Source organism: Aulonocara sp. 'chitande type north' Nkhata Bay, linkage group LG12, assembly GCF_057382095.1.
Source record: "Aulonocara sp. 'chitande type north' Nkhata Bay isolate Kocher_YH1m ecotype deep benthic linkage group LG12, A_spYH_male_GT1.1, whole genome shotgun sequence".
NCBI classification, from domain to species: domain Eukaryota; kingdom Metazoa; phylum Chordata; class Actinopteri; order Cichliformes; family Cichlidae; genus Aulonocara; species Aulonocara sp. 'chitande type north' Nkhata Bay.
Window position 1 is genome coordinate 19,291,375 of NC_141355.1, and position 25,517 is coordinate 19,316,891.

The 25,517-nt window shown below is 38.9% G+C and overlaps 1 protein-coding gene across 1 annotated transcript; it reads left to right on the forward strand.

Moving 5' to 3' along the window:
- Positions 1-2,146: 2,146 nt before the first annotated feature.
- tmem161b (transmembrane protein 161B) lies at positions 2,147-23,042 on the forward strand. Its single transcript, XM_086314072.1, has 12 exons — positions 2,147-2,374; positions 8,990-9,093; positions 10,620-10,700; positions 11,884-11,981; positions 12,081-12,237; positions 14,941-15,092; positions 15,167-15,227; positions 15,331-15,471; positions 17,477-17,590; positions 18,572-18,746; positions 19,685-19,781; positions 19,896-23,042. The coding sequence occupies exons 1-12, from the start codon at positions 2,372-2,374 to the stop codon at positions 20,177-20,179; spliced, it is 1,467 nt and encodes a 488-aa protein (XP_086170198.1). The 5' UTR covers positions 2,147-2,371; the 3' UTR covers positions 20,180-23,042.
- Positions 23,043-25,517: the final 2,475 nt, after the last annotated feature.

Here is a 25,517-nt window from a genome sequence, read left to right on the forward strand (position 1 = left end):
GACTGTCAGCATTAATTATGAGACCAAATATATTTAAAGTTGAAAAAGCACTCTTTAAAAAATTCTGCATTATACTTCAAGTCCTGCATTTACAGGTGACCATGTAAGTTTATCTGCAGTGAGCTACAATTTAAGAGTGATATTGTGATCTATGGAGGCGAAGTAATGGGAGGACAACAACAACACCACAGCAGAAGAGACCTGTGGAGAAAAAAGTGTGCTATCTACTTGCACCATCCAGAAGAAATCGCCACCAAAAGAAAAAGAAATACAAACAGTTAGAAAACTTTGAGGGTAAACTTTCATTACAATTAAGTAAGTTAAGTATAATATTCACCTGTGCTTCATTTGAGACCAGAGAATTCTCTTTTCACCCATTATAAGTATTGCACAACAAGAGACTGTGACTTGTCCAGGCTGTATCCTGCATTTTGTCCTGTGACAGGTGGGATGGGCTTCAGCCTCGCCAGGACACTGAATCTGGAGCTGAAGAAAATGGATGAATGGATGTATAGATAGTCCCACCTTCCCAGATTAAGATAGCCAGCCAACGAATTGAGAACTCTAAAATGGCCTGGAAAACTTTTCAATAAATACACGTGTTGTTGTGTAGAAAAAATGGTGCAATTCATAGATTAAAAACTATATTTTGTTACTGAGGGCTTGCCCTCATTTGCAGTGTGTATGAGTACTCTTTATTGTTTACTCTTACCTATATTTAACTTCATCACGCAGCCACTATTCAATCAAATTTCAGAGCCTGCCAACTCACAGAACTCATTAAAAATTTGTTTTTGAGGTCTTAAAGCACAAGATTACCCAAACTTCAGACAGGTGAAGGGCGACATAATCTCTGATATGTTTTAACTTAAGAAATTAACTTATGTAAAGTTATTTTTTTTTAATTAATATGTGATCAATATTCACTGCCTAGAGATGGTACTTTTTATTTTTAAGTTATGAAAAGCACAATTTCTGAAAATATTCCCTTTTTAAATGTTTTATTATTTATAACAAACTTTATACACAGATGGGGTCAAGCAGGAGTTTGCAGATGATAAAGTGATATGTAGTGAGAATAAGGAGTCGATGGAAGACAGCCTGAAGAAGTGGAGGTAGGCACCAGAGAGAAGAGGAATGAAAGTTGCAGAAACAAGACAGAATACATATGAGTGAATGATAGGGAGAGAGTCAACACACAAGGAGCAGAGGTAGGTGAGTTTAAATACCTGAGGTCAACCATCCAAAGCAATGGACAGTGCACAAAAGAGTTGCAGAAGAGAGACGTGTCAGGGGTGATTTGTCACAAAAGTGTAGCGGCAAGAGTAAAGGGTAAGATTTAAAAGATGGTAGTGAAACCCGCTATGATACATGGCTTGGAACAATGGCAATGACACACAAAAAAAGACTGGAGTCAGAGCTGAAGACGCAAAAGTTTTTACTGGAACTGAACAGAATGAACAACATATGTAATATATACATCAGGGCGACAGCTCAGGTCGAGCACTGTTCCTGCCAGGCACGAGAAAAGGAGGAACAATGATGTAGTAAAAAAGACATGCAGACATGTTGGTGTGACAGAGGAGGATGCTAGGGATAGAGTGAGATGGAGGCAGATAATCTGCTGTGGCAGATACAATTTTCGCTGAAAAGAAAGACCCATACGCACGACACACATATTAATTATGAGTTTTATGATGTAGTTTAGCAAAAAATGCCAGCATAACTAAAAGGCGTGCTGATAATCTGTTGCATTATTTACCCCTCCTTTCATTCACTCATTTATATTTATGTAAAAGTAATAGGTGTAGTCTGCGAAGCTGTAAACGTTCCTCTGTTAACCTTAAACACAAACACGGTGTCCTCAGTTTCTTCTGTCCCGTGTACTACTGATTCTTTGCGCTTTTCCGGTTGGGGCGGTCCTGATATGTACGTATAGTCGCCTTGTCGAATCCTACAAAAAAGTACGGACTTTTTGTAGTGCTTTAGCGAAAGCTAAAATTTGAATTCACAATTATATCTTAGCACTTTTATAGTTTCGTTTTTATTTCAGTTTGTGATTATGTGAATAATTTCAGTTTTCCTACTTTACGTTCGGCACACAGGCACATCTGTGGACACCTCCTTACCCAGAGTTTTAATGTGACCTCTACTGCAGTTGAAAATACTTGGGAGCGGAGGCAGAATCCATTGATTTTTCTTGACAATGTAGGGGTGTATGAACAGATACGGTGACAAATTGAATGAGAAACCTCTTCTTTTTGTGTATTAGAATCGTAGGAAGCGCTTATGTGCTCCTCGCCGCTTGATTTCCGAGTCGGAGAGCTCAGTGTTGCCGGGGTAGAGTTCGTTTTAGCTGCACTGCATCAACATGGTGAGTATGACAGCGAGCACCTGAACGCAACGCTATATATGTTTTGTCTCACTTCTTTGATAGGTCTCCAGCCTCTAACATCAGCTTTCATGTAAATGTTTACCTTGACTCTGAAGCGTTTTACTTTTTGTGCCGTTTGCTATTGTGACTGCAGTGGGATGTTAGCTTAGCTTGCTAGCCAGAGCAAATGCTTGTAGTCGGCAGGTCAGTGTAGCTTGTAAGTTAAAACGGTGACAGCAGAGTAGTGAATGGAGTAGTACATATTATATAGTATATACATATATGTTATGCTGTTAAGTAGGGTCCACTCACATACACTGTTTGCAGTTATTGTCATTTACTAGTTTTGCATATGGGACTTTGAAGGTAGGTCGTATATACCATATAATTAGCAGTTAGCTTACCATTCAGCTGGCAAGATAATTTCGGGAAGGAGATGAAAACTACCCCCCAAAACATTTTTTTCACATTAAATTATAAATTCAACCCCGCTGTACGTACAATTGTAATGACATTTATATTTATATAAGTCAAGCGATTGGGCAGTCCTTATTGGATCAATAGCCGTGGATTTATAAAAGTATCTCAAGTTCTAACACAGCATCACCTAAGTAAAAGTAAGATGGAGTGTCAAACATGAAAATGTATTTCCTATTGAAAGCTATTGAAAGGATTTTGCCTTCTTTAAAAAAGAAACAGAGTAAAGGAAAGGTTTTTAAAATAATAGAGATAGAATTTGCATAACCTCCTGCAGGTACAATTTGTATCTTCATTGGTTAATGCAGCTGACTGTATCTGCTGTGATGTGCCTTAAAGGCACAGAACTGAGTCTGAACTTCTTGAACTAACCGTTAACAAGTGACTGACTCATTAAGTATTAACATGCTTATTAACAGTTCTATAACTATGTTTATCTATATTTGGTTAGTTGATAAGTTGTAGTAACCTTCAAAATACTTTCAAAGGTTGGCTCAAGGTTAAGAGCTGAATTGACTTTTACGCCCCCCCCTCACCACACCAATTTGACTTACAAGAGTCAACTTCCCGTCTCTTCATGATGGTGCTTACTGATAAGGGGAGGTAAACGTAGTGGAAGTTTACTTGCATGAGTAAAATGATGGACACCAGCATACAGGAATAATTAATTGGACGCATAATTAAAATTGAATATAATGACAACACAATGCAGCAAATATTGAAATTCACAAATATATTGCAGTGTATTATAGGTAATCATCATGTAGTGCATCAAGTATTGTGGATTTGCTGTATTGACACAATGAATAGGCATTGTACCGTCCTTGTATATTGCATTCTGTAATTCGCACCCTGATTCATTCATCAAGTATCTAGTGTTACTATTAGACTTGTTTTTATAATCAACATATGGAACATCTCTATCATATGCTGCAATGTTTATATTACAAACTTTGTTCTTGGACCTCTGGAACCCTCACTAGCTGAAGATTTTAAATACACCCAGCAGTATACAGTGAAGATGAATGACACTGGAGAAGTGCTGGTCAGTACAGGGTTTCACTGCTTCAAAGTTAGTTTCATCTGTAAAATAGTAGTGAGTAGGGCTGGGCGATATGACCCAAAATTCATATCTCGATATTTTTTAGCTGGATGGCGATATAAGATATATATCTCGATATTTTTTTTTAAAGCCATAAAGTAAGAACAAAAAGAGAGTTCTTAGTCAAAGCTGTGTCCCAGATGTCACACAGGCACTTTTATTAACATAGAGCAGATGTACATAAAATTTACTCAAAAATAAATTATGAGCATTTATTAAATAATAATGCTCCATAAATAAAAGAAAACAATGTTGTTTTTGTGCATAACAAAAAGCTCACAAATGTGCAGTCAAAATGTAAACTAAAAGACGAGCACTATAACAAGGACAGATTTCACAGCTGCTCTGTTCCCAACTTGTACTGCGTGACTGACAACCTGGAGTTTGAAATCCGCTTCGCAACCACGTCTCTTAACAGGTGCCATTTATGGTCCTTATACACAGTAAGGTAATATTACGTTGAAGCACAGTACGTATCACTCCGCGAGGCTCAGCCGTAATGCTCCGACAATCCATCAAGCGCTGCAGCTCCGTAGCTTACTAAAGTCGTACTAAAACATTTTTTGACAGATTGCTGAGCGCCGTGTTCCACATAAAATCGGTGCGCGGCCATCAAGCACAACCAGAATTCATACATAAGGCGCGCTGTCAACTTTTGAGAAAATGAAAGGATTTTAGTCCGTGCAGCACCTCTGGGCTGCATGGCGTTAGCGTGGTTAGCTCGTTAGCGTGGTTAGCTAGCTAACACGTTGACGCCGTCCAGCCCCACGCACGGGGCGATGCGCAGTAACTCGTTAACGGATTTGCCGTGTCCATCTTGTCGCTTCCTGCAGGTGAAGCGATGGGGGAGGAGGGGGAGTTGTGTTCAGTGAAGGAGAGGCGAGGCCGAGTAACGTTGCGTAAAGACGAAAGTGGACGAAAGAGAGGCAAACTTGCGGCTCCGCAAGTATAATTATAACGTAACATAGACTATATCGATATAAAGGATATGGTCACATCTTATATCTCGTATAAAAATATATCGATATTTTTTAAAAACTCGATATATCGCCCAGCTCTAGTAGTGAGGTTTTTGAGCTCTTACAGATAGTGTTTATCGCTGCAGTTCCCACTCCCCACCCCCTACAGATTTCATTTGGTTGTTCTGTGGAGGGGGTCAAGCGGACTGGGCAAGATAAGGGAGTCCATGCTGGCTCAATTTCCCTCAGGCCTGAGATCCTTGCAGGTCTCCCACAGAGTGTGGTCAGCATCCACCAAACTAAGAGTGTGTGCTTTTGACCTATATAGCATGACCATTACTCACATGAAAAAAAATGTCCCGAGTGAGAGAGGTTGTGTTTGGTCACGCGTCACATCTAAGTGAGAATAATTGCCAAATAAATGGCACCCACTCTCCTCTATGTGAGTCCAGAAGAGGTATTGACTTCAGCTTTTGAAGCTTACCCCATGCTGGGTGACACTAGGGATTCCCATGACCAATATAAAATCTAGGTCCAATGTATATGTCTGCCAGTATCACTTGTGCTGTCAAGGTGTTATTCATTTCCTCCTTACACACCAAGTTCACCCTGACATGGGTTTAACCATCACTCAGAGACAGGTGTGTTGCTATTTAGTCCGGTCCTGCTTGGCGATACATTTACTAGTAATATGTGTTGCTTTTTGTCATTGTGATAAATGTTTGTCGTCCAAACTTGGAAGCGGATGTCTGTTTAACACTTTCAGCTAGCTGTAAACAAAGCTCATCAAATGCTATTTATTTTCAGATACTTACATTGAGTTGTAACATTGCAGAAATTGCATGTTTGCATGTTTTGAAGGTTAAAATATAAAGAGAATCAGTTTGTTGTCATTGTTGCGGCTAAAACTCTTTGACCATTAGTATGTTAAAATAATCTTTATGGCTTTATGTAAATTTTAAGTGGATTCCAATCAGGGCACAGGGTTATGTTTAGCCTTAAATTGTTGATAATGTAAACTCAGATGACTTTAAAATATTTGAGGATTACCGTGTAAGCCCAAATGTGAATTCTTTGTCATTCTTAATCTCTGGTTGTCTAGCTATCAATTTCTAGTTGTTTTTCAGCATGCAGTTTTGTAAGTGAAACCTATTTCAAATTTAGTTTGAGCTCATAATATTTTTTTGATTTGATGTATTTGATACCTACAGGCCATTATAAGTGTATATAATGCATTTTTCTTTCTTGCTAATATTCCAAGTACATTTATTAGAAACTTTATTAATTAAAATATTTGAATGCGCCAGACAAAAACATTTTGGTGGGGAACCCCCTTTATGCTGCATCATGTTTGTTTCTACAAAAAACAAAAACAACACACAAAAGTCCCATCTGTCTGTGAGAAGAGACACTCGATTAGAACTTGGCAAGTGTTTGCAAACAAGTCAGTGTCTTCTATGTAAACTACTTTTTAGTCCCGGCAATATGTCAGTAACCAACCCAATTACACTCTTTTTGACCAGTTTTACCTGGCAACCACCAGCAGCCACTTGCCAGCTGGTCAAGATGTTATTCTGGAGATTGTATGTTGTCAAGGTTCCTCTTCCTCTAAATTCTCATCAGGCCTCTCATCTTCTTATTGAGTGTAGATCACTGAAAGATGTTAGTATGGTGGTTCACATCGTTTCTCTAAATAAACTGTCAAAGATTACTCAGCTCTGTAGATATAGTGCATACATTCATGTATGTATTTATATACATTATTCTTAGGCCATTAAGCGTACAGCTGATCTGTATAACTGTGACTTGCATCTCCATTTAATAAGTCATCAATACATCAATCGTGATCATTCCAAATGATTCACAAATCATTTGTTGTGAATGTACTTATAAAGTGATTGCCTATATTCTTTAGCAGTGTGAAAAAAGATATGTATTGGAAGAAAAATCAATAGGAGTATTGGTACAGTGGTGACAAATATTGACATTTTTATTGCAACAAGCAGACACTCCAAACAGATTCCCATTCCAAGTTGGATTATCAGAGTTACTGCTTCATAATCTACAATTTAAGTTATAATAAATTATCTTAAAGTAAACATTAAAAAATACAATAAGAGTAAATTAATTGCCACTTTTTCTGCACCATTTGTCATAATGTCTGTGTTGCCATGAGCCTTTGCTTCTGTGTAAGGTATCCAAAGATTAAGCAAGAAGCTTAATAGCAACCTGGCACACTTGGATCAATATTCACTTAGGCTTAAGGAGCCAGAATCGTTCCCATCATGCTGCGCTTTTATCCTCTCAATGTAGGCTTAGATCAGTGGGTTGGCTTCTCTTTGGCAATCAGTAGGAACCATTGATATCTGTGCCTGCACACGCTTGACCGCAATGACCCAGTACAGAAACTAATCTCAAATTAAATACCTTTAATAAAAAAAATGAAATGTCTGGAGTAGGCTAGCACTAATGAACCAAAACGCAATAAAATTCAACATCCGGCAACTAGAGCAAGAATTCAATAGCTTGTTGTGTTTTGTGTCAAGATAAAATTACATTTACACTAATATTATTATATTATATATTATAAACCTAGTAAAATATTAAAAAGATATCTGCTTTTAGGAAAATAAAATGTTCTAAACTGCAAAATCATTTTAAGCTTAATTGTGCATTCTTTGATTTTTACCATGTTCTGCACTGGGCTGGTGAACTATTGAGGGTGTACCCAGTATTCTGTAGCATGTGACCTAAATCAGCTAAGTGGTTAAGAAAGTGGATGCATGGATGATTTTTTCTGATTGGATGTTTAAGTAACAAATTAAAGAGTAACATTGTTTTGTTTTGTTTTTTATATGTTCCAAAAAGTGCTGCAGTTTTATGTCAGTTATTTTAAAATCACATCACAGTGAAGTAACCTAGGTTACTTACAGAGTACAACACTTTGTTAAAATGCTGTAAAACAAAATATTACTATTTTTGTTTTTAAATAAGCAGATATTTGAATTAGCCAGCCAGCTGGGGATGTATGCTGAAGTTACGAGAGTGCTTGAAGTTTTATGGGCTGGTGACTCTATATAAAACAATTTCAGTGACTTCCTTTTATTTCAGGTAAATGGTGGGGAACCTTTCATAAGGTGTTGATGCCATGAAATTACAAATGAGCAGAGATTTCAAAGAAAATACATATTTTCTTAGAAATCTTTGCAGTTTCAATTGAATTGTTGCCTTTGTGCTGCTTTCAAATAAAAATAGGCTTTAAAATTGTATCTGAAAAATTGTATTTGGAGTCTGCTTTATTTAAATGTTACACATCACCCCATATTTTTTATACTCTAGCTTCTATGTTCACTTAAGACATTACAAGATTGTGTTTAATTGTGATATAGAAGAAGAGACAGGCACAGTAAATGACTAATCAGTTCTGGTCATTATAAAATGTTTTACAAGCTTTCTTACAACCTTTAAATTTGCATAAATGCAATACATTTCTCTTTATTTCCTGATCTAATGAATTAAATAAATAACAAATACTAAACATCAAGCAGTACTATGAAATAATGCAACTGACTGGCTGGTTATGATGGCCTAATACAACCAGAGTTGTACATAAAAGGACTACTGCTTAGGTGGTAAACAGAGGAAAAAAAGGTTTTCAGTAACTATAAGATGAAGATTTCTCTGTCTGTCTTTACTGTTCCATCACATCTACCGCTGCTTGCAAATTGTAGCTTTACCAATCAAACAAGTGTTGAAGTAGCATTAACCAGAGTGTCAAAAAAGACACATAAATCAAGGTGTCAATGATGTTAAAGCACTTACGATGTCAGTATTCTGGTTTTAATGAACAGTAAAAGACTGCCACAGCGCCCCTTTGGTTGTAAATTTCTGTTGGCCTTTTAAATGATGTATTTTCGCATTCTACACATTTTGTAGCTTTAGGTGTAGCTTGGCTTGTCTAAATAATACTGAAGCGATGAACCTCTAGGTCATGCTGAGCTTGTTTTGTAGCGGCTGTATGGCATGCGTAATTATTCTTTCTTTAAATGTGATTTAAATCCAATCCTTTTTCCACAGGGTGTGATCGGTGTGCAGCTTGTGGTTACCATGGTAATGGCCAGTGTAATTCAGAAAATCATACCTCATTATTCCTTGGCAAGATGGCTACTCTGCAGTGGCAGGTAATGTAGACTCTCTTACATGCTGTTTCTTTAAGTGCTGCAGGCAGTTTAGTTGCCTCCTGGGAAGTTTATTTCAAAAAGGGTTCCAAACAATCGGGATCAAAATGTTTACTCAGACTCTAAAGCTTTCGGAAGCATTTTGATCAAAGACCAAAGGTCGGCAAAATATTGGGGTGACCTGAAAGGACAGAAATAGGGTGCGCTTCATTTCCTCTAACTAGTGCCACATATGTTTTTGAGAAAACTGCTTTTTGGAACATCTTTAATAATTAATAAGCTTTTTTTAGGGCACCGTTGCAACATTTTCAGAACTGTTTGCCCTAAGCAGAGCGTTGTCCCCTCAGAATATTTTGCAATTACTTTTTTCCATAATAAGTAAATAAATATAGAATGTAAAAAAAGCAAGCTTTGCTCCTTCTATCCTCCTCCACCTCACAGTAGTTCTCAAGATGCGCTAACAAGAGAGTTTCTAAACAAAGTTAAGGAGGGTCTTTGTCTTTAAAGGGATGCTCCTGAATTAGGTCTTATTTCAAGCTTAGTCCTTAAGGACAAATACTCTTTCTGTTGTAAAAGCTCTTATAAATGCATTTTAGATGTGTATTAGCGTCGCTTATGTGAAGTGAATCTTTGCGATATGTCTGGTTAGTGCGCGCTTTTGTGTTCTCTAAGTTCATCATAAAGCTTAGAGATGTTATAAATTGAGGCTTTGAGTCATGTTCATACAATCTAGACTTAATGTCACCACTTAAAAGAGCATTTTTGAAGAGTAATGTAAGGCAATTTAAAGTTTTAACAGTAGACGAATCGTCTTTGATTGTTGGGAAAGGGAAATGAATGAACAATTGATTATATAGTCCCCAGTTTTCTTATGGTACATGTTTAACCCCAAATTACTTGCCTATGCCTTCCATAGTTCATAGTCAACATATACTATTTTATGCTGGGTGTCTTAGCAAATGTACATCAAATCTAGCAACAGTCAGTCATTTTTTTTTCCTTTGTGCGTGCTTTTTTTCTCTTTTTCTTTCCTTTTTTTAAATCCTGTCCTGTCTGGCAGCTTTTACAATCAGAATTATGATTTAAATGTGCCAAACACATTTTGCTTTTGCAAGAACAGCAACATGTGAATCTTTTATCTGTTTATTTATTTCTATTTGTGTTATTTTGGTTATTCATTATATGTGGTATAGTATGACGATTTCTAAGGCAGGACAGGCAGGAAAAAAAGAAGGGGGGTATACTGGGGAAATTAACAAAATACAATAAAAGGATACATATAGAAATACACAGTGTAGCACCAACTGTTGCTCCTGTTAGAAAAAAAACTAACATACTGCACCTGGAACACATAAATTAGAAAATACATAGATACATAAATCAACAGTCTTCTTGTAGTGTGAGAGAGTGTGTTAGAATGGCTGTGTCTTTGTCACAAATGTACTTTGCACGTGCTTTAAAACTGTCTTTTTTCCCCGTCTACTACTCTGAGTACAAAGTCACATGGCTGTTCTTTTCTTTGTTCGCAGTTTGCGGTGGTACCAGCACCCTACGGAAGATGAGTTGAGGAGCTTAGCTGGGAAACAAAAAGGACAGAAAAGGAAAGACAGGTAGGTTGGAAGGAAGGGTGCGAATGAAGGCTATTGTTTGGTAGCGGGGAATAGCAGAGGCAAAGAGGAGGTGCCAAAGATGTGTTTATGTGGTTCATTTAAGGATTTTTTGAAGTAAGGAGATAAAATAGACAGATTTCCTTCTGGTTTGTTCCTCCATGGCTGTTCATTGGGTTTAAGAACAGCTCATGTAAGTGGTCCTGTCCAGTGGATATGAGGAAAGTTGGACATTTAAGGGGGGTAGGTGTTACTATTTGGACTGTTTTAGGGGAAAAGAATTGCATCATCTCTGAAATCTAAAAGGCATTATCAATTCAAAGGGGTCAGATGTCAAGCCTTAATACTAGAAGTGTCAAATTTTGCTTTGAGACTACTTTGCATTAAACAAACAAACAAAGAAAAAAACCCATGCTATTCATTTTTCTAGAGCTGCAGGTGTATGTTGGGCCATACAAACGAATTGCCTTTGTACTCTTCATTTTAAATGTGAATTTAAAGTCACCGGTGACGGTTAATCCTTACTGTTCCACATGGTGTCCATCTCTCAACTTAAGGCGGTTTTTGTAGCACAGTCCTTTCTTTGACCCTGTATGAGGCAGGTCAAGGCTATCATCACCACATGCTCAGTAATCTCTAGAAGAAAAAGAGGGACCACTGTCCTTTGGCCAGCTCGTGCCATGCAGCTCAATTCTCTTTGTTAAGCGTCCAACTCCCTCAGCCAGGGGTGTAGCTGAGCCCCTTTTTTCCTGTCAGGTGCCTCAGAAATTAAATCTATCTAGGGCATGTTTGGTCTTTGAGTCTTAGAATGGTATTGTTCAGCCAGCAGTCCAAAACTAAGGAGGCCCTCAGACAGTTTTTCAACATTAAAGAGCAGCTCTCCATTCACTTGTTATTAGCGATTTAGAGTTGCCTACATTTTGCCACACTGGGTCGTGGGAGAGTACATTAGTATTGGTAATGAAATTTTGAATGCTTGAGCTGCATTGGATCTCATAAGTAAAGCTTTTAGCTGTCATGGATTCTCTTCTTGCCTAAAAGAGAGTTCAGATGAGAGTTTTCAGTTCAGACTACTGTTATTCCGGTTTCTTTTCCTTTAAAAATGCTTTACCATAAATCTTGACTCTGTTCCAGTTTTTTTTCTCCCTTTCTCACCCAAGTTGTTGTTCTGTCACTCCTTTTCAAGGAAGTACAATGGTCACATAGACAGTAAGCCCCTAACAGTCCCCAAGGACATAGACTTACAGCTGGAGACGAAATGCATCACAGAAGTGGACACATTAGGTAACTTGACTGTTTGTTCCCACAGCCTGTAAATACTGTGCAATACAATCTGTTTTGTAATTGAAAGTGTTGATTTAATTATGTACTTTATGTCCGCAGCTTTGCACTACTTCCCAGAGTTCCAGTGGCTTGTGGATTTCACAGTAGCAGCAACTGTGGTTTATCTGATAACAGAGCTGTACTACAGTGTGGCTCAGCCCTCGGGAGAGATGAACATCAGTGTGGTCTGGTGCCTACTAGTACTCGCCTTTGTTGTGTATCCTTACATCAGTCAGTCTTTACGTTTTATTAATTCTTTTTTTTTTTTTCAGTGTTGTTGTGTGAACTAGCTTTTTATTTGATAATATGCTGACAGTAAGAAAATGTTACACAATTATAAAATTTAGCATAACAAAAATATTCTTTCATTCATTAGCACATTTCAACTTTATATGCAGACTGTCATAGGCAATCATCAGTACAGCACCTGCTGTTCATCATGTTGCACCGGTTTTTTTAAGCAATTTTCTATTTTACGTTTAGTGCTTGCTGGTGTTGCCCGGTTACACATACTGTGTTGCCTTTACTTAGACTTTTGTTAAAAATAATAATGCAGTCCAAACTCTTTATTTCCTGTTAACTGTGACATTAGACCACCGAATGTAAACATGTCAGAAGATCAAACCTAACACTTGATAGTGGCTGCTTTGTCATTAGGATTCATTAGAACTCGTTAGACGGTGTTATGATTATACATCGTTATCAAGACTTTTGTGTTCTGACACCACAAATGATAGTCTGACATCAAATGATGGTCAGTTCAACATTAGCAGTATTGTTACAAGTGTGCTATCTTGGGCAAAAAACGTGAAGAAACAGTGTTTTTTTTGTTCCCCCCCCCCCCTTTTGTAGCTTCTGTCAGTGTTTTACTTCCTCCAGCCAGCTAAAAACAGCAAGCTTCTGTTTTTTGTGAGGATCTGATGTATGTGTTTATTTAGATGTAGATTGGGCAGCTCAGATCCGATCATAAGTGGCCACTCAAGAAATATGTAGGTCAACATAGGTTAACATGTCTATAACAGAGATTCAATGTGCTATGTAAATGCAACAGAGGAGACTAATGGCACTGAAATGAGAGGTAAAGATTCTCCTGGTTCGAATTCCCATTGCCTTTATCGTCCTCCTGCTATTTGCTGTGCTGAATAATATACATTATCCTTGCCACCGACCAAGGGGATCACTCTTTCCAGTTCTCCAGGTCAGATGTGGCTCACTGTGGTCAGACGGTGTGTCATTTCCTGCCTGCACTGGCGATTGGAGGCCCAATTTTCACAGCCCAACATACTGGTATGCCTGGGGAAAAGGAAACTGATGAAAGCTGAAGATGAGGGGATATGTGTTAATTCGACACATGATTTCAGTTTTTTCCCCATTTCAGCCCTGGTGACAAGTTTAAATACTCTCATAACCTCTCCTTTTCATTAATCTGACAGCATCCGCACACGTCAGCTTCATGTCTGAATGAGGACCTGGTCAACAGTCTTATGAGGGCGGACCTTGTAAAATTTACATATCACTTTCAACACAGGGTTAAACTGCATGCATTCAATTTTACAGGCAAGCTCATGATTACGATTCCTGCTGTCTGTACATTTCTCCGTTGCATCCCTGTGAGTTGCTCATCTTACACAGAGCGAAAGACAAGTTGTATGCTTTCAGCTGCCAGAGGTATACACGGACAACTCCAGAATCACAGAATGCCTTTCAAGTATGATGTTGGTGAAATTTAAGTATTTTTTTCTGAGTTTATGACATTTCTACAGCATCAAACGGGGAGCCATCTGTGAGGGTTTCCAAAGCAAAAGTGCTGCATATATTTACACATGTAGGAGTAGATCAGTAAATCTGTTCTATCTCTAACAGCAGATCACCTTGTGTGTTTTTCTTCACATTAGACAGGTGAACTGTCACAGTTTAGAAGCTACAGTTAAATAATTTGTTTCAAAGTGGCCATCTGTAGTCCAGAGCTCCATCACAGCTGTCAGAGTATGCATGGCCTTTAATTAACGAAAGTAGGCCAAACTACATGTGGCTGCCATACTGTAGAACAGCTCTGATCTCATACATAATGTCACTTGATGTCACTTATACATATAGCAAATGTGCACACATGCTGTGAACTCTGTGGAGTTCACGTTATGTTCAAAGTAATGCCTTTAATTTTTTTCTGATAGAGTCCTTAAGACTCTTGCCTTGGAGGTCAGCTGCACAGCTCTCTCAACTATTTACTGAAAGTAATGGAATTACTGGAATTCTGCAAGTATGCACATTTGATGGTATTTAACTTTTAAATCTATTTACTAAAATGTAAATTCCTGCTTAAAAATCTCCCTTTTATCCTCCCAGTGTTAGCAAGCCACCTTTGATTGTAACGCACTACATCATAGTTCAAACTTATTCCTCTTAGAGCCTCATGCTAACTTTTATCTAGTGAGCATTATAGTACAAATGAAGGTTGGAGAGGTAAAAAGAAAACCCACTTGTTTGAATGCTATTCTTGATTTTGAGTGAAAGAGATTGAATGCCACACTGTAACCTTATATGTTCCAGAATCCAAGGATTTCATCTCTGTGAACATCAGAGCAAAGTCACTGCAAAATAGTATAAATATTTTCATCACTTCAGTCATATGCAGCGGTGCCAAAGCACCAGAGATCCACTCTCCACACATACCAGCTAGCAGGGTTTGTGTGACTTTAAATGAGTGAGGGTTCACACGGGTCTTTCAGTATCCACAGACTGTGTTCTTCTGTAAAGAGGAAAAATAGTTTGCATGGTGAATATCCACGTTGTTCATCGCATATTGTTGTGTATTTCTTTTGAATTTGACAAAAGGATAAAGTTTAGGCAAAGTAGTTTGTCTTAGCTGATTATGTCATTGTGCTTCTTGAGATGTTTTCCTTAACTGTGCACTGTACAGTAAGACGCTTTTTTCTCTAACTGCCCATTACTTCAAGCTGGAAGAAAGCGGCGAGCGCTCACTCTGCATTACTTTTGCTTTCTTCTTTTTTGTTAAAGCCATGGCCATTCTCATTGTCACTGAAAACTACTTGGAGTTTGGTCTGGAGACAGGTCAGTTCTGCACCATAGCTTTCTTTTTGTGTAATAAAAATATTGCTCACCGTTGAACACGCCTTCCTTTCTAGGTTTTGAAAACTTTTCTGACAGCGCTCAACAGTTTCTGGAGCACCAAGGCCTCGACTCCCAGTAAGTGTAACATCAGTGTTGTTGTTTCTTTCCTCCGCTGTCATAGATTCTTTACGACTTGTAAAATGACCGTTATAAGTAACGTGGATTTTCTCTTTCACAGGGGTCCCATATCTAAGCTCACCTTCAAGTTGATCCTGGCACTGCTTTGCTCTCTGATCGGAGCGTTTCTAACTTTCCCTGGTCTACGGTTGGCCCAAATGCACCTAGATGCACTCAACCTAACTACAACCAAATTTACACAGTGAGTCTTCTGTGCTTTGTAGATACATCAGTAGCCCTTTTTATAGACAGCAATAATACGTATACCCCTTAGATGTTAAATGTTTGATCTTAAAACTAGAAATACAAAGAACCAATACTCCGTTTTACAGTTTTAAAAAAAGTATCACTAGAGTTTATAAAATTTTTCCTTTTAGTTTTTATGTAGCATTGCTGGCAGACAAATATCAATTAAAAATATGCTTCTTTGTTTCACCTGGTAAGATAACTGTGCTATTCGGAGCTGTAAAGTATTTAATCTCGTGTAGAGTTACAAACAAAACGGATAGATAGAAAGTTGATTCTGTTCATCTGGACGTAGCGTATTCAGTGGGAAAAACGTTTCGTCGCTCATCCAAGTGACTTCTTCAGTCTCAGCTGACTGCAGGTTTCCCCAATCTTATAAACAGTACATTTGCACAATGCCTGAAACTAGCACCACTAAAGGAACAATAGGCTGGGAGGTCAGTTCCTTCATCATAATTAAGCAAATTCTCATAACCATTGATCAATGACCCTGAGCACCATCACAGAGAGTTGGGGAATGGCTGCAATCACAGCATTGTAAGATGGCGAAAGATGTACCCTCAGACCCCCTCCTCGATTCAGAGATGGTCTTTCCCTTTTCACGTAAACGGCCTCCTTGACTCCGCGCTCGAACCAGCGTTCCTCCCTGTCCAGGATGTGTACATCCTCATCATTGAAAGCGTGTCCACTGGCCTGTAGGTGTAAATAGACTGCAGAGTCCTGGCCTGACGAGGTAGCTCTTCAAGGATAGATGTACAAATTCAGTACTCAAAGTAGCAAACTGAAAAAGAAAGTGGCTGCTGGAACAAGATAGTTTACAATTAAGGTCATATGGTTATAAAGAACCTTCTGTTACCGCAGTTTTCTCATTTTTGACCTTGTTTAGTCTGCTTTCATTAATCTGTAAGCCCTGAGCTACTCAGTTCTCTACTCCGTAGATGATACTGAGCAAATGTTGGAGCAGAAGTTGCATTAGAGTTTTTGATTACCTAGTATTGTTTGCAAGATTAAACTTTGCAGACAGTCATGAAACGAAGCCTGCTTCATATTGGCAGCCTATTCTTTGGGCAGATTAAACCAAAATGAATTTGTTTGGATCAGATGGGGCCCGTCGTGTTTAACGTGGACCTTGCAAGGAACACTTGTGGCTGTGTCGTGCAGAATCCCTCCAGTGAAGAACAGATAGAGATGAGCCTGTAAACAATGGCTGAAGGTCTCTATACAGATTTTTTTGCCACTCTGGTGTCATTACAAAATATACAAAATATATTAATAAATGAAAGAATGGACCTTCCAGATGTAGTTACTCGTTGCCTTGAGGTAAGACAGTGTTTTTGATTTCCTCTAACCTTTGTTTAATGTATTTGTTACGTTAGACCTGTTTCATATGGGATGTGCTTAAATTGGCCACAAAAACAATGCTTAACTATTAAACTATCCTATCTTGGACTATCAAGAGGACAAGTGCAGCCCGGTAATACTTGTCTCCTACTATTCAGAGTGTGTCAAATTTAAGAGAGCACCCTGCAAGTCAGATGAAGGCTTGCTCAATTGAGGCAGATTTCCATTTCAGAACTCACTGGGTGGGATGCCTCTGACCATGATAGGGGGTACAGAGCAGGGAGCACATCGCATTCAGATAATCCACTTTGGCATAGCAGACTCCCCAAAATGGCTTCCTCTTCCATTCCCCTACTTAAGTGTCATGAGCTTACATCTTCAGACCCTGTCACCAACAGGGATTATCTCCATTCCTTCGAAATGTGTGTCTTGGTTATCTTCTCACCACTCGCGGGGAAAGTTATGTTCGTAGTGTGGACTTTATTTCTCGCAGTCTTAACATTTAAAAATTGATTATTTCATTGATGTCTTCAGTTTTCTATAATGTATGAATTCATAGATGATTCTGAAGGGGGGAAAATGAGTTTCCTTGGTTTTAAGTATTGTGTTTATTTCTGTAGGACTCTGCTTCATATCAACTTCCTGTCCCCTCTCATCATGGTCCTGCTGTGGGTGAAGCCTATTACCAAGGATTACATAATGAACCCCACTCTGGGAAAGGAGAGTGTGCCTTTGTAAGTAAAGATATGGGACACGTTGTGTAGTAACATGTTCCGTGCTCGTAAATACAGTTTAAGCTTTGTGTTGTAACTGGATGAATTAGAGCCGTAAGGAATGATTTTTTTACTTCAACATCAAATAAGTAGTTTAGTAATTGGACCGGTTTGAACATCATCATAGTCCAAAGTTGACTTTGTAAATAAAACACAGTGCTGGCTGAATATGAACAAAACTCGGATGTAAACTAGTTTGTTGCCCACATTTTAGTCTGTGTAAACAGTTCATCATGATTCTCCCGGAAGTCTATAGTCTCACACATCACGTTGACGGATCCGTACTCTGGAAGGGAAGTCAGTTCAACTGCCTTGATATCTAGAAAGCTAATTACCTGGCACTCAGAGATGAGACGTCATTGTCAAGGTATAAAAAAAATAAATAAATAAATAAAAGCAATTGTGTCCTTTTGTAGTGCGAAACAGATGTAAACAAAGCAACGCCATTTGTGAGAAAGGAATGTACAAAAATGAGATAACGATTGTATTCAGTGCAAAGATAAAGTGACAACAAGTACACGCATTTTCTGTTTGGACTTTAAACAAATTTAGTCACGCCTGACAGAAGGCCCTTTTTTTCCACCTTCTCTTTGTTTATTTTGAGTTTGTGTATTTCATTTGTGGCACAAGTTTGAATTCTGTCATGTCTTGAACTTTCTCCTGCTGTTGACAGCGACTCAAACCTGATTAAGTCCTATTTCATGTTACAGTGCCCCCTTTTCATTATTTTTTTAATTTCTCAATTTCACCCTCTCTTACTTTTCTTTTTTTGTTGTGTATTACTCTTTTTGCTCTTACAGTCTTTCCTTTCTGTCTCAGCATTCTTACCTACCATCCAAATGGCACAGCGGCTACATGATGTATTGAGTTTGTGTGCCAGGGGGGGGGACTGCCATCCTTTCATCCCCCCTCTTCTCACTCCTGTCTTTCTGTTACTGTCAGGATGACTGAACAGACGTATGATACTTTGCGGTTATGGGCGATCGTACTGATGTGTGTGCTGCGGCTTGCTATGATGAGACATCACTTGCAGGCTTACCTCAACTTGGCCCAGAAGGGTGTGGATCAGATGAAGAAGGAAGCTGGACGGATAAGTACTGTGGACCTGCAGAAGATGGTGGGCAATTTTTGTTTTTCCCATGATATTAGTCATAATTATTGATCATTATTAATCAATTACGACTCTGTTTTTTTAATGTAAGAAAATGCAACTACCCGTTTCGACTTAAGGTGAGCACTGAAACGAGGGATTCAGAGTGTTTAGATTACATCACCTATGGCATATGGAATGAAATGAGTAGTTGCCCAGTCATTGCTTTGAATTTTTTCCCATTGGGTGCAGTCTCAAACTGCAGTCACTCTCAGACAGATTTCTGGTTTACACAACAGATGTGCAACAGGTGATTTTCACCAGTTTATCAAAGTTATTGCAATTTCCAACTTGACTCCGTTCAGCTGCAGACTGATAGCAGACTGATTGCTGTTACTTTGGTGCATCAAGACAGAAATTTAACTTTGAAGATCGCACAGATTGCGAATAGTTGCAGTCTACAAAGCAGCCATTGTGAAGGCAGCAGGTTCACTGCACACGATCCTATTAATTTTGGTTTTGCCAAGGTTTGCAATCACTGTTCTCCTTAGTGCGACTGTGTTGTTAAGGTTGATCTAAGATGCTGGTTTTGCAGAGGCGAAGCAATTAAGAAGCCTGAATAATATACTACAACTACAGATAGAACAAAACGCTTTATCCCGTTAAGATTTTTAGATTCAAGTCTACAACAGACAAAAAAACTGATCCCTGTAGTTAACTAATATTTTTATTTATGACTGAAATGCTCTTAAAATGTGAAGATGTTTTATTGCTGATGTTGCTTGATCTATCAATTCATTATTACTGTTGCGATGTGTCCTTGCCCTACATGAAATAGGGCTTAGAGAAACAAAAGCTGCTGTGAGTTTATGAGCTTAGTTGAAAACATTTGGAACGATATTGTGTTAACATTTTGTGTAAAAAGCTTATTGTAACGGTGCTTTTCTTGTCTACTTTTCACCTAGGTTGCACGTGTTTTTTACTATTTGTGTGTTATTGCACTACAATATGTGGCACCCCTGGTGATGTTGCTACACACAACCTTGCTGCTAAAAACCTTAGGTGAGTCATCTACTGCTTGGTAAATATATATTTTTTCATGTTTAAAATATCACATTTTCCTCCAACTTCAGGTTATATTTCCTTTTCCCCTCCCATTTTCCTCAATTATTACAGGTGGTCACTCCTGGTGGGTTTATCATGAAGAAGACCTGCCTTGCACCCATGAAATGAACTCGGACTCTATAATGGGTGAAGCACCAACAGCAGCTACGGTGATAGAAACAGGAGCCCGAGCATCAGTAGCTCAGCTCTCAGTGGCCCTGGGAGGCCTGCGGACTGTTTTCAGCCCCTTGCTTTTCCGGGGCCTCTTCTCCTTCTTCACTTGGTGGATTGCTGCCTGCCTTTTCTCCACCTCCCTGTTTGGCCTCTTCTACCATCAGTATCTCATGGCGGCATAGCATCACCAGGCCACTGGTGTCATCAACCCCCCCCCCCCTCCAGCTGCACACACACACACAACCGCAGTGCAACTAATGTGTACAGCCTGATCAAAAAGGACTGAGTGGGGGGGGGGGGCAAATGGAGGCCTACTTACAGCTCAACATCCGCCCCCCTTTCCCTTCCTTCTTCTCTCTGACCACCAGTACAATAACTTCAGTCATATCCTCAGAGCTCCTGGTTCAACTTCCAGTGCTTCCTCCATAGACCATGAACTCTGACATTGTTTTTACATGTGACCACAACTTTTGATCTGGTCAAGAACATTTCTAAACCTTAACAAGACTGTAAGAGTAATCGGTATCAGCAGTGTGTCGGAAGAGCTGTAAAAATAAATAAATACAATAGAATTAATTAATTTTACTAGGTGAAAATCGGTGTGGCAATTCTGATCAGTTACATCATTTTTTTGTGAGGGGAGTTGAATCCATGGTAACTGTTCACAACAGAGCACATGCAATGAGTTTAATTCATCAGCATCTTCAGGTTTTTGACATCTTCTGCTTAGAAAATGCAGGTTCTTTGCAGCATTGTGCACATCAGCAAGAGTCTGGCTTATTTAAACCACAGAGTGCATACATGCTGCTAGGGGCCTGGATGCTAAGAGTCCTTCGGGCATATTCAAGGTCCTAAACCCAATGCACGTTAAAGAAGCTGCATTTAAACCAAAGGATGTCACTGAATCTAGATCTACAATCACCTCAGCTGTTTATGTGTGTGCGTGTGTGCTTTTACATTTGTGGGAAACTGATGATTGCCACACTTAGTCCACATTTGTCTCTTGATTGAAACTTTTAACATATTTTTCAAACTTAATATAATTTGTTGGTTTGTTTTGTTTTTTCCTGCAATGCCTCAGAGAAGAGTCTTACTGTTTGTTGCTAACCGGTGAGCGTCTGTGTTAGAGGAGGGAGGGACAGGCTGGGATGTTCCCAGAATAGCTGCTCGGGTTGTGGCGTCCGTAATAAAAGCAGCGAGAAGCAGTGTTCGACTCAAAGGGTGACATCTCGCTGACTCAAAGCTGATTTCTTTAAATGTGTCTAAATGAACTGAGATAGAGGAGAGACTCTTTTAAAGAAAGGCATAGTTTTGATATCATACTTGCATTGGAATCTTCCTGGTTTTAACTGAGCCATTTTTAGAAGATGTGGGAGATGTGAAGATGATTCAATGGGAGGGACAGGGTCAGGGTTCACGCTTGTGTCTGCATCTACAGCACAAGGCTCTGTGCTGAAGGTCAGGTGAGGAGACGATGTCAGCAACGGTTGATAAGCTACTGCCTTTATATTGTTTCTTTTTACTTCTATCCATTCATTGATTTTAACCTCGTGAGAACAATCTTTGATTTGTATTCTTTTTTTTTCCAACAGAACAAATGTTTTGTTTTTTTAATTTTAAAAATGTGTGCCAAGTGAGTCTGACCCCGAGCCCCACCGCGCCTCCTGCTTTTTCTTTTTTCCCCCCACAGGAAAAAGGACAAAAAAAAGAGGGAATCGCTAGTTCTGCTTCACGTAACGATATTGAAGTATTTACCGTTCCTTTGTATGCTGTAATTCTCGGGGGTGGGTGATTTTAAACGCACAAGCAGTCGTTGTGCAGATGACACACTGGCCAATGCGATTGTCCAGTTTATTCAGGAATGTTGGGTACGTGGCGCCAGATTAATCGCACGGTGCTGCGGTTCTCTGGCCTGTCATTTCCTTTTGCTTTTAATAAACAATCGAGCTGTAATTTCAAAATTCCAGCTCAGTTTTGTACAGAACCACCATATCAGCGTTTCTAAGCTCCTGATGTCAAAAGTCTTAGCTTTAGTTGTGTGTTTTTAAAGGATGGAGAATATGCACATAATGAATGTATCAATCCTGCCTAATTTCTAGATTTTCTGTTTGTTTTTTATGGAAATTATTTGTTTGATGACTTGATTTAACACCCCTCACTCCTTGTACTTCTTAAACTCCTGTCTAATCTGTCTAAATCTGCCCCTCAAGCAAATTGTAATTTATCCTAATGACCAGTTTAATTGATTGATCTGTATTTTTTTTGTATTTATTACACATATTGAGGCCTGTAAACATTTCTCATTTGAATGGCAAACTCTTTTCTTTCGTTGTCGGAGTGTGGTGGGCTAAAATCAGCTTTGAACCTGTGTTTGACGGCGTGGTTCTGATCGGTTGCGAAAGAGTACTGGATGCCTTATCGGGCATCGCTCCTTCAGTTTGTGTTACCATTGAAAGTGTTTGTTATTCATTGCTGGGTTCACAAAGCAAATTACACACACTGTTGTTCTTTCATGTATTTATTTCTGCTTTGGAGTTTAGTCTTAAATAAATTATGTTCTTTAATTCGTCCTTTTTAGTACGTCCTTGTAGCTTCATACACAACTTTACACAACTAGGACGTCGGTTAATGATCAAAACTTAAGATGCAGTTGACTCATTATGGTCAGAAGATCAGACCAAGCTCTGAAAAGTTAAAAGACGACCTTGTGCATTTTGTTTTGTCTGATTTTCTGGCCATGCCACCTTCTGAAACTTGTTTCCAGATGACCAAAGATGGAAACTCATTTTTTTTACAGGACATTTCTGGTGATATCCCATACTGTAGTAGAGGAACGTGCTCAACACAGACTACACTTTTGTGGACTCTCTCTTCCAAAGGATGCCAGCAGGAACCCTAGAAAGAATAATAAGCATTTTATTATGTGTTTCACTCCCAGTTTAGCTCGTTCTCACAGGCAAATAACTTTTTTTTTGGTGATGGAAAAAGGTGTGGTTTCTGGTAAACTGCTAAATTAATAAATTGCTGATGTTTTTATACACCTTGGCTTTTGCTGCAGAGCTGTTTTTGTGGTGTGGCCTTCATGATTGCATGGGGGGAGGCGGGGGATACAGAGGCTGCTTCATCTGCACTTGAAGACTGTAAGCACATAAGGTCCTCTGTCCAAATCAGTGCTCCAATTGCTTTGGAAGTAAAAGCTTTCCTCTGCATTTACAGTGTCTCAGTTTTGAATCTTCAAGGTCTTCGGAAAGATTAAGTTAAAAATAATTCTTTTTTTATTTCTAGCTTAAAAGGGCTTCGTATGAGAGTGTTTACTCATACTGTAATTGTGTTTAAGGATCTCTCTAATTATAAAATATGTCCTCGTGTAAGCAGGCATTGATTAAGGCAGTCAACGGCCATCGATTTGCTTTTCTTAGTTTGGGGGTCTCCATTCTTGTGGGAATCGTTATCGGAGTAGATGGAGGGATGAAATGACAAATGCTCCCAAACTCTCTTTTCTCTGGGAACAACATCAGGCCAGTTAATACAGGCCTTGAGTGCCATTATCCGCATGAGCGGGAAAACTGGGCCATGGCATTCATTCATAGGTAGACAGATCAATAAGACAGCTTCCAAAACAAACCAGTGGAGAGGTTCCTTTATTCCTCTTGAGTGGGTCCTATTCACAGACGTCCCTTCTCCATAGAGCGGCATGGAGCTCCGATTCAGGAAAGGGAGCATTGATTCCCCCCGCCACACCCCTCCATCCCTAACACAGCCAGAAGAACTGTGAAGCTTCTGAAGGGGCGAAGCTATAATAGTGAGCTTTCTGTCCCGCACAGACAAGTGATCCCATCCTCACGCTGATTGTGAGATGCGGCCGCCATACTTGCGTGATCGACCTGACCTTGTGCCATGAATGGCCTAAAAGAGAGCACTCCACGTGTCTTGAACACTCCCGACCTATTTTTACTTTGGTGGTTTCTTTTTTCTTTTTACATTCTTTATAGCGATACCTCCAAATCATAAACGAGATAAGAAAAACAGAGGTTCCCTGCTGAACTGAATGCTGATTACAGCTTGATTGTCTGATATTAGCATGAAATAAACATCTTAAATGCAATTATTGTCTTTTTATTAGCATGACAACAACTGGATAACAATAAAATAAATTAAAAACCCAGACATTTCAGAGAAAGGGGAGGTCATTTTAACATAAAAACAAACTTGTCCTTAAATTTCACAAAGTCAGGTATTTTATAAGAGACCTTTAAAGATCACATAACGATTCAAACACTTTTATTGACACGTAAGATAAAAGAACATAAACAGGACAGGAGATTTCAGGCAACTTAATTTACATCGATTTCAGGAAATCATAAAGCAAAACATTCAGAATTTTTATTCTCCGAGTCACTGACAAGGCAAATAACACAACTCACAGAAACCCAACATTCAGGCGTAACGCTGTGGATAACTTTGTGCAGTTTTTCACTGATCGTCATCATTGTTCACGTCCCAGCACATAATTAGTATTCTTTGATAAGCTTTCCATGTACCATGACATAATTTAGTTAAAATTCCACTGGTTACCAGTGCAACGCAATAAAGCGCAAGTGGGGGGACTGGAACGATGAAAATCCTACATTTAAATCTCGTCATGGTTAAAAATTTGAGGTCCGCTGCCTTGTGCTAGAAATATAAAACGGCTGACTGCCCTCGTGGTAATCACCACTGCTCCTACATTAATTCATCTCAGATGAGCACTGTTCCTCTGAGGTTTCCATGCTTCATTGTTGTAGGCCTTTAATTAGCAGCCTCCTGATAGACACTATGCCACAGACACACTGCCACAGTATAGCTCCTTCAAATCTGTGTGTGTGTGTCGACATATCATGGGTTTAATGGAATTTCTTCTCTTGAATATTAATGTAAAAAACAGGAATGTTTCACCCCCCCCCCCCCCCTTTTTTTTATCAATTAATATTCCTATAGTGAAAGAAGATGTATGGACAGATGGACACATTAATACTGTTGTGTACTACTGAGTTGTAGTATTGGTCTTTTAAGTGTAACACATGGGCAAAATATGCGATTATGAATCTTCTGCCCATTCACTGTACAGTTTTGCATCATCTTTTCTAAGGTGAGCTAACAGATGTGTCAGTATGTTCGTGAATCCGAGACACTATGGCATCTTAACTCACCAAAAGCGAGTGAATTTCATACTCTGTGTCTTGCATATGTAATCCACTCTTTGCGAGACAAACTTTGCTTAGTCGAAGATTAACAGTTCATTCCGAATTAATTAGCAAAAGCTTAATGTCTTGTGGTGAAAAAAAAGCAGTGCATTAAGCAGAAATGTAATAGATTTTTTTTCCTAAAAGGATTCACATGAATAAATCAATTAATTATATATTTAAAAAAAAAAATTCTGTGTCCCGTTTTTTCCTCAGGGCAAATTCTACTGTATGTAGATGCCTTAACAATACAAACCAACAGAGTGGACTGCCCTCTAGTGCCACCAGCTGAGTGTGA

What these genes read in the sequence shown, in the direction of transcription:
- tmem161b (XM_086314072.1), top strand. An exon ending in CACCAAGGCCTCGACTCCCA is followed by an intron (nt 15,228 to 15,330) that starts GTAAGTGTAACA and finishes TCTCTTTCACAG; the next exon opens with GGGTCCCATATCTAAGCTCA. An exon ending in CTGTGGACCTGCAGAAGATG is followed by an intron (nt 18,747 to 19,684) that starts GTGGGCAATTTT and finishes CTTTTCACCTAG; the next exon opens with GTTGCACGTGTTTTTTACTA.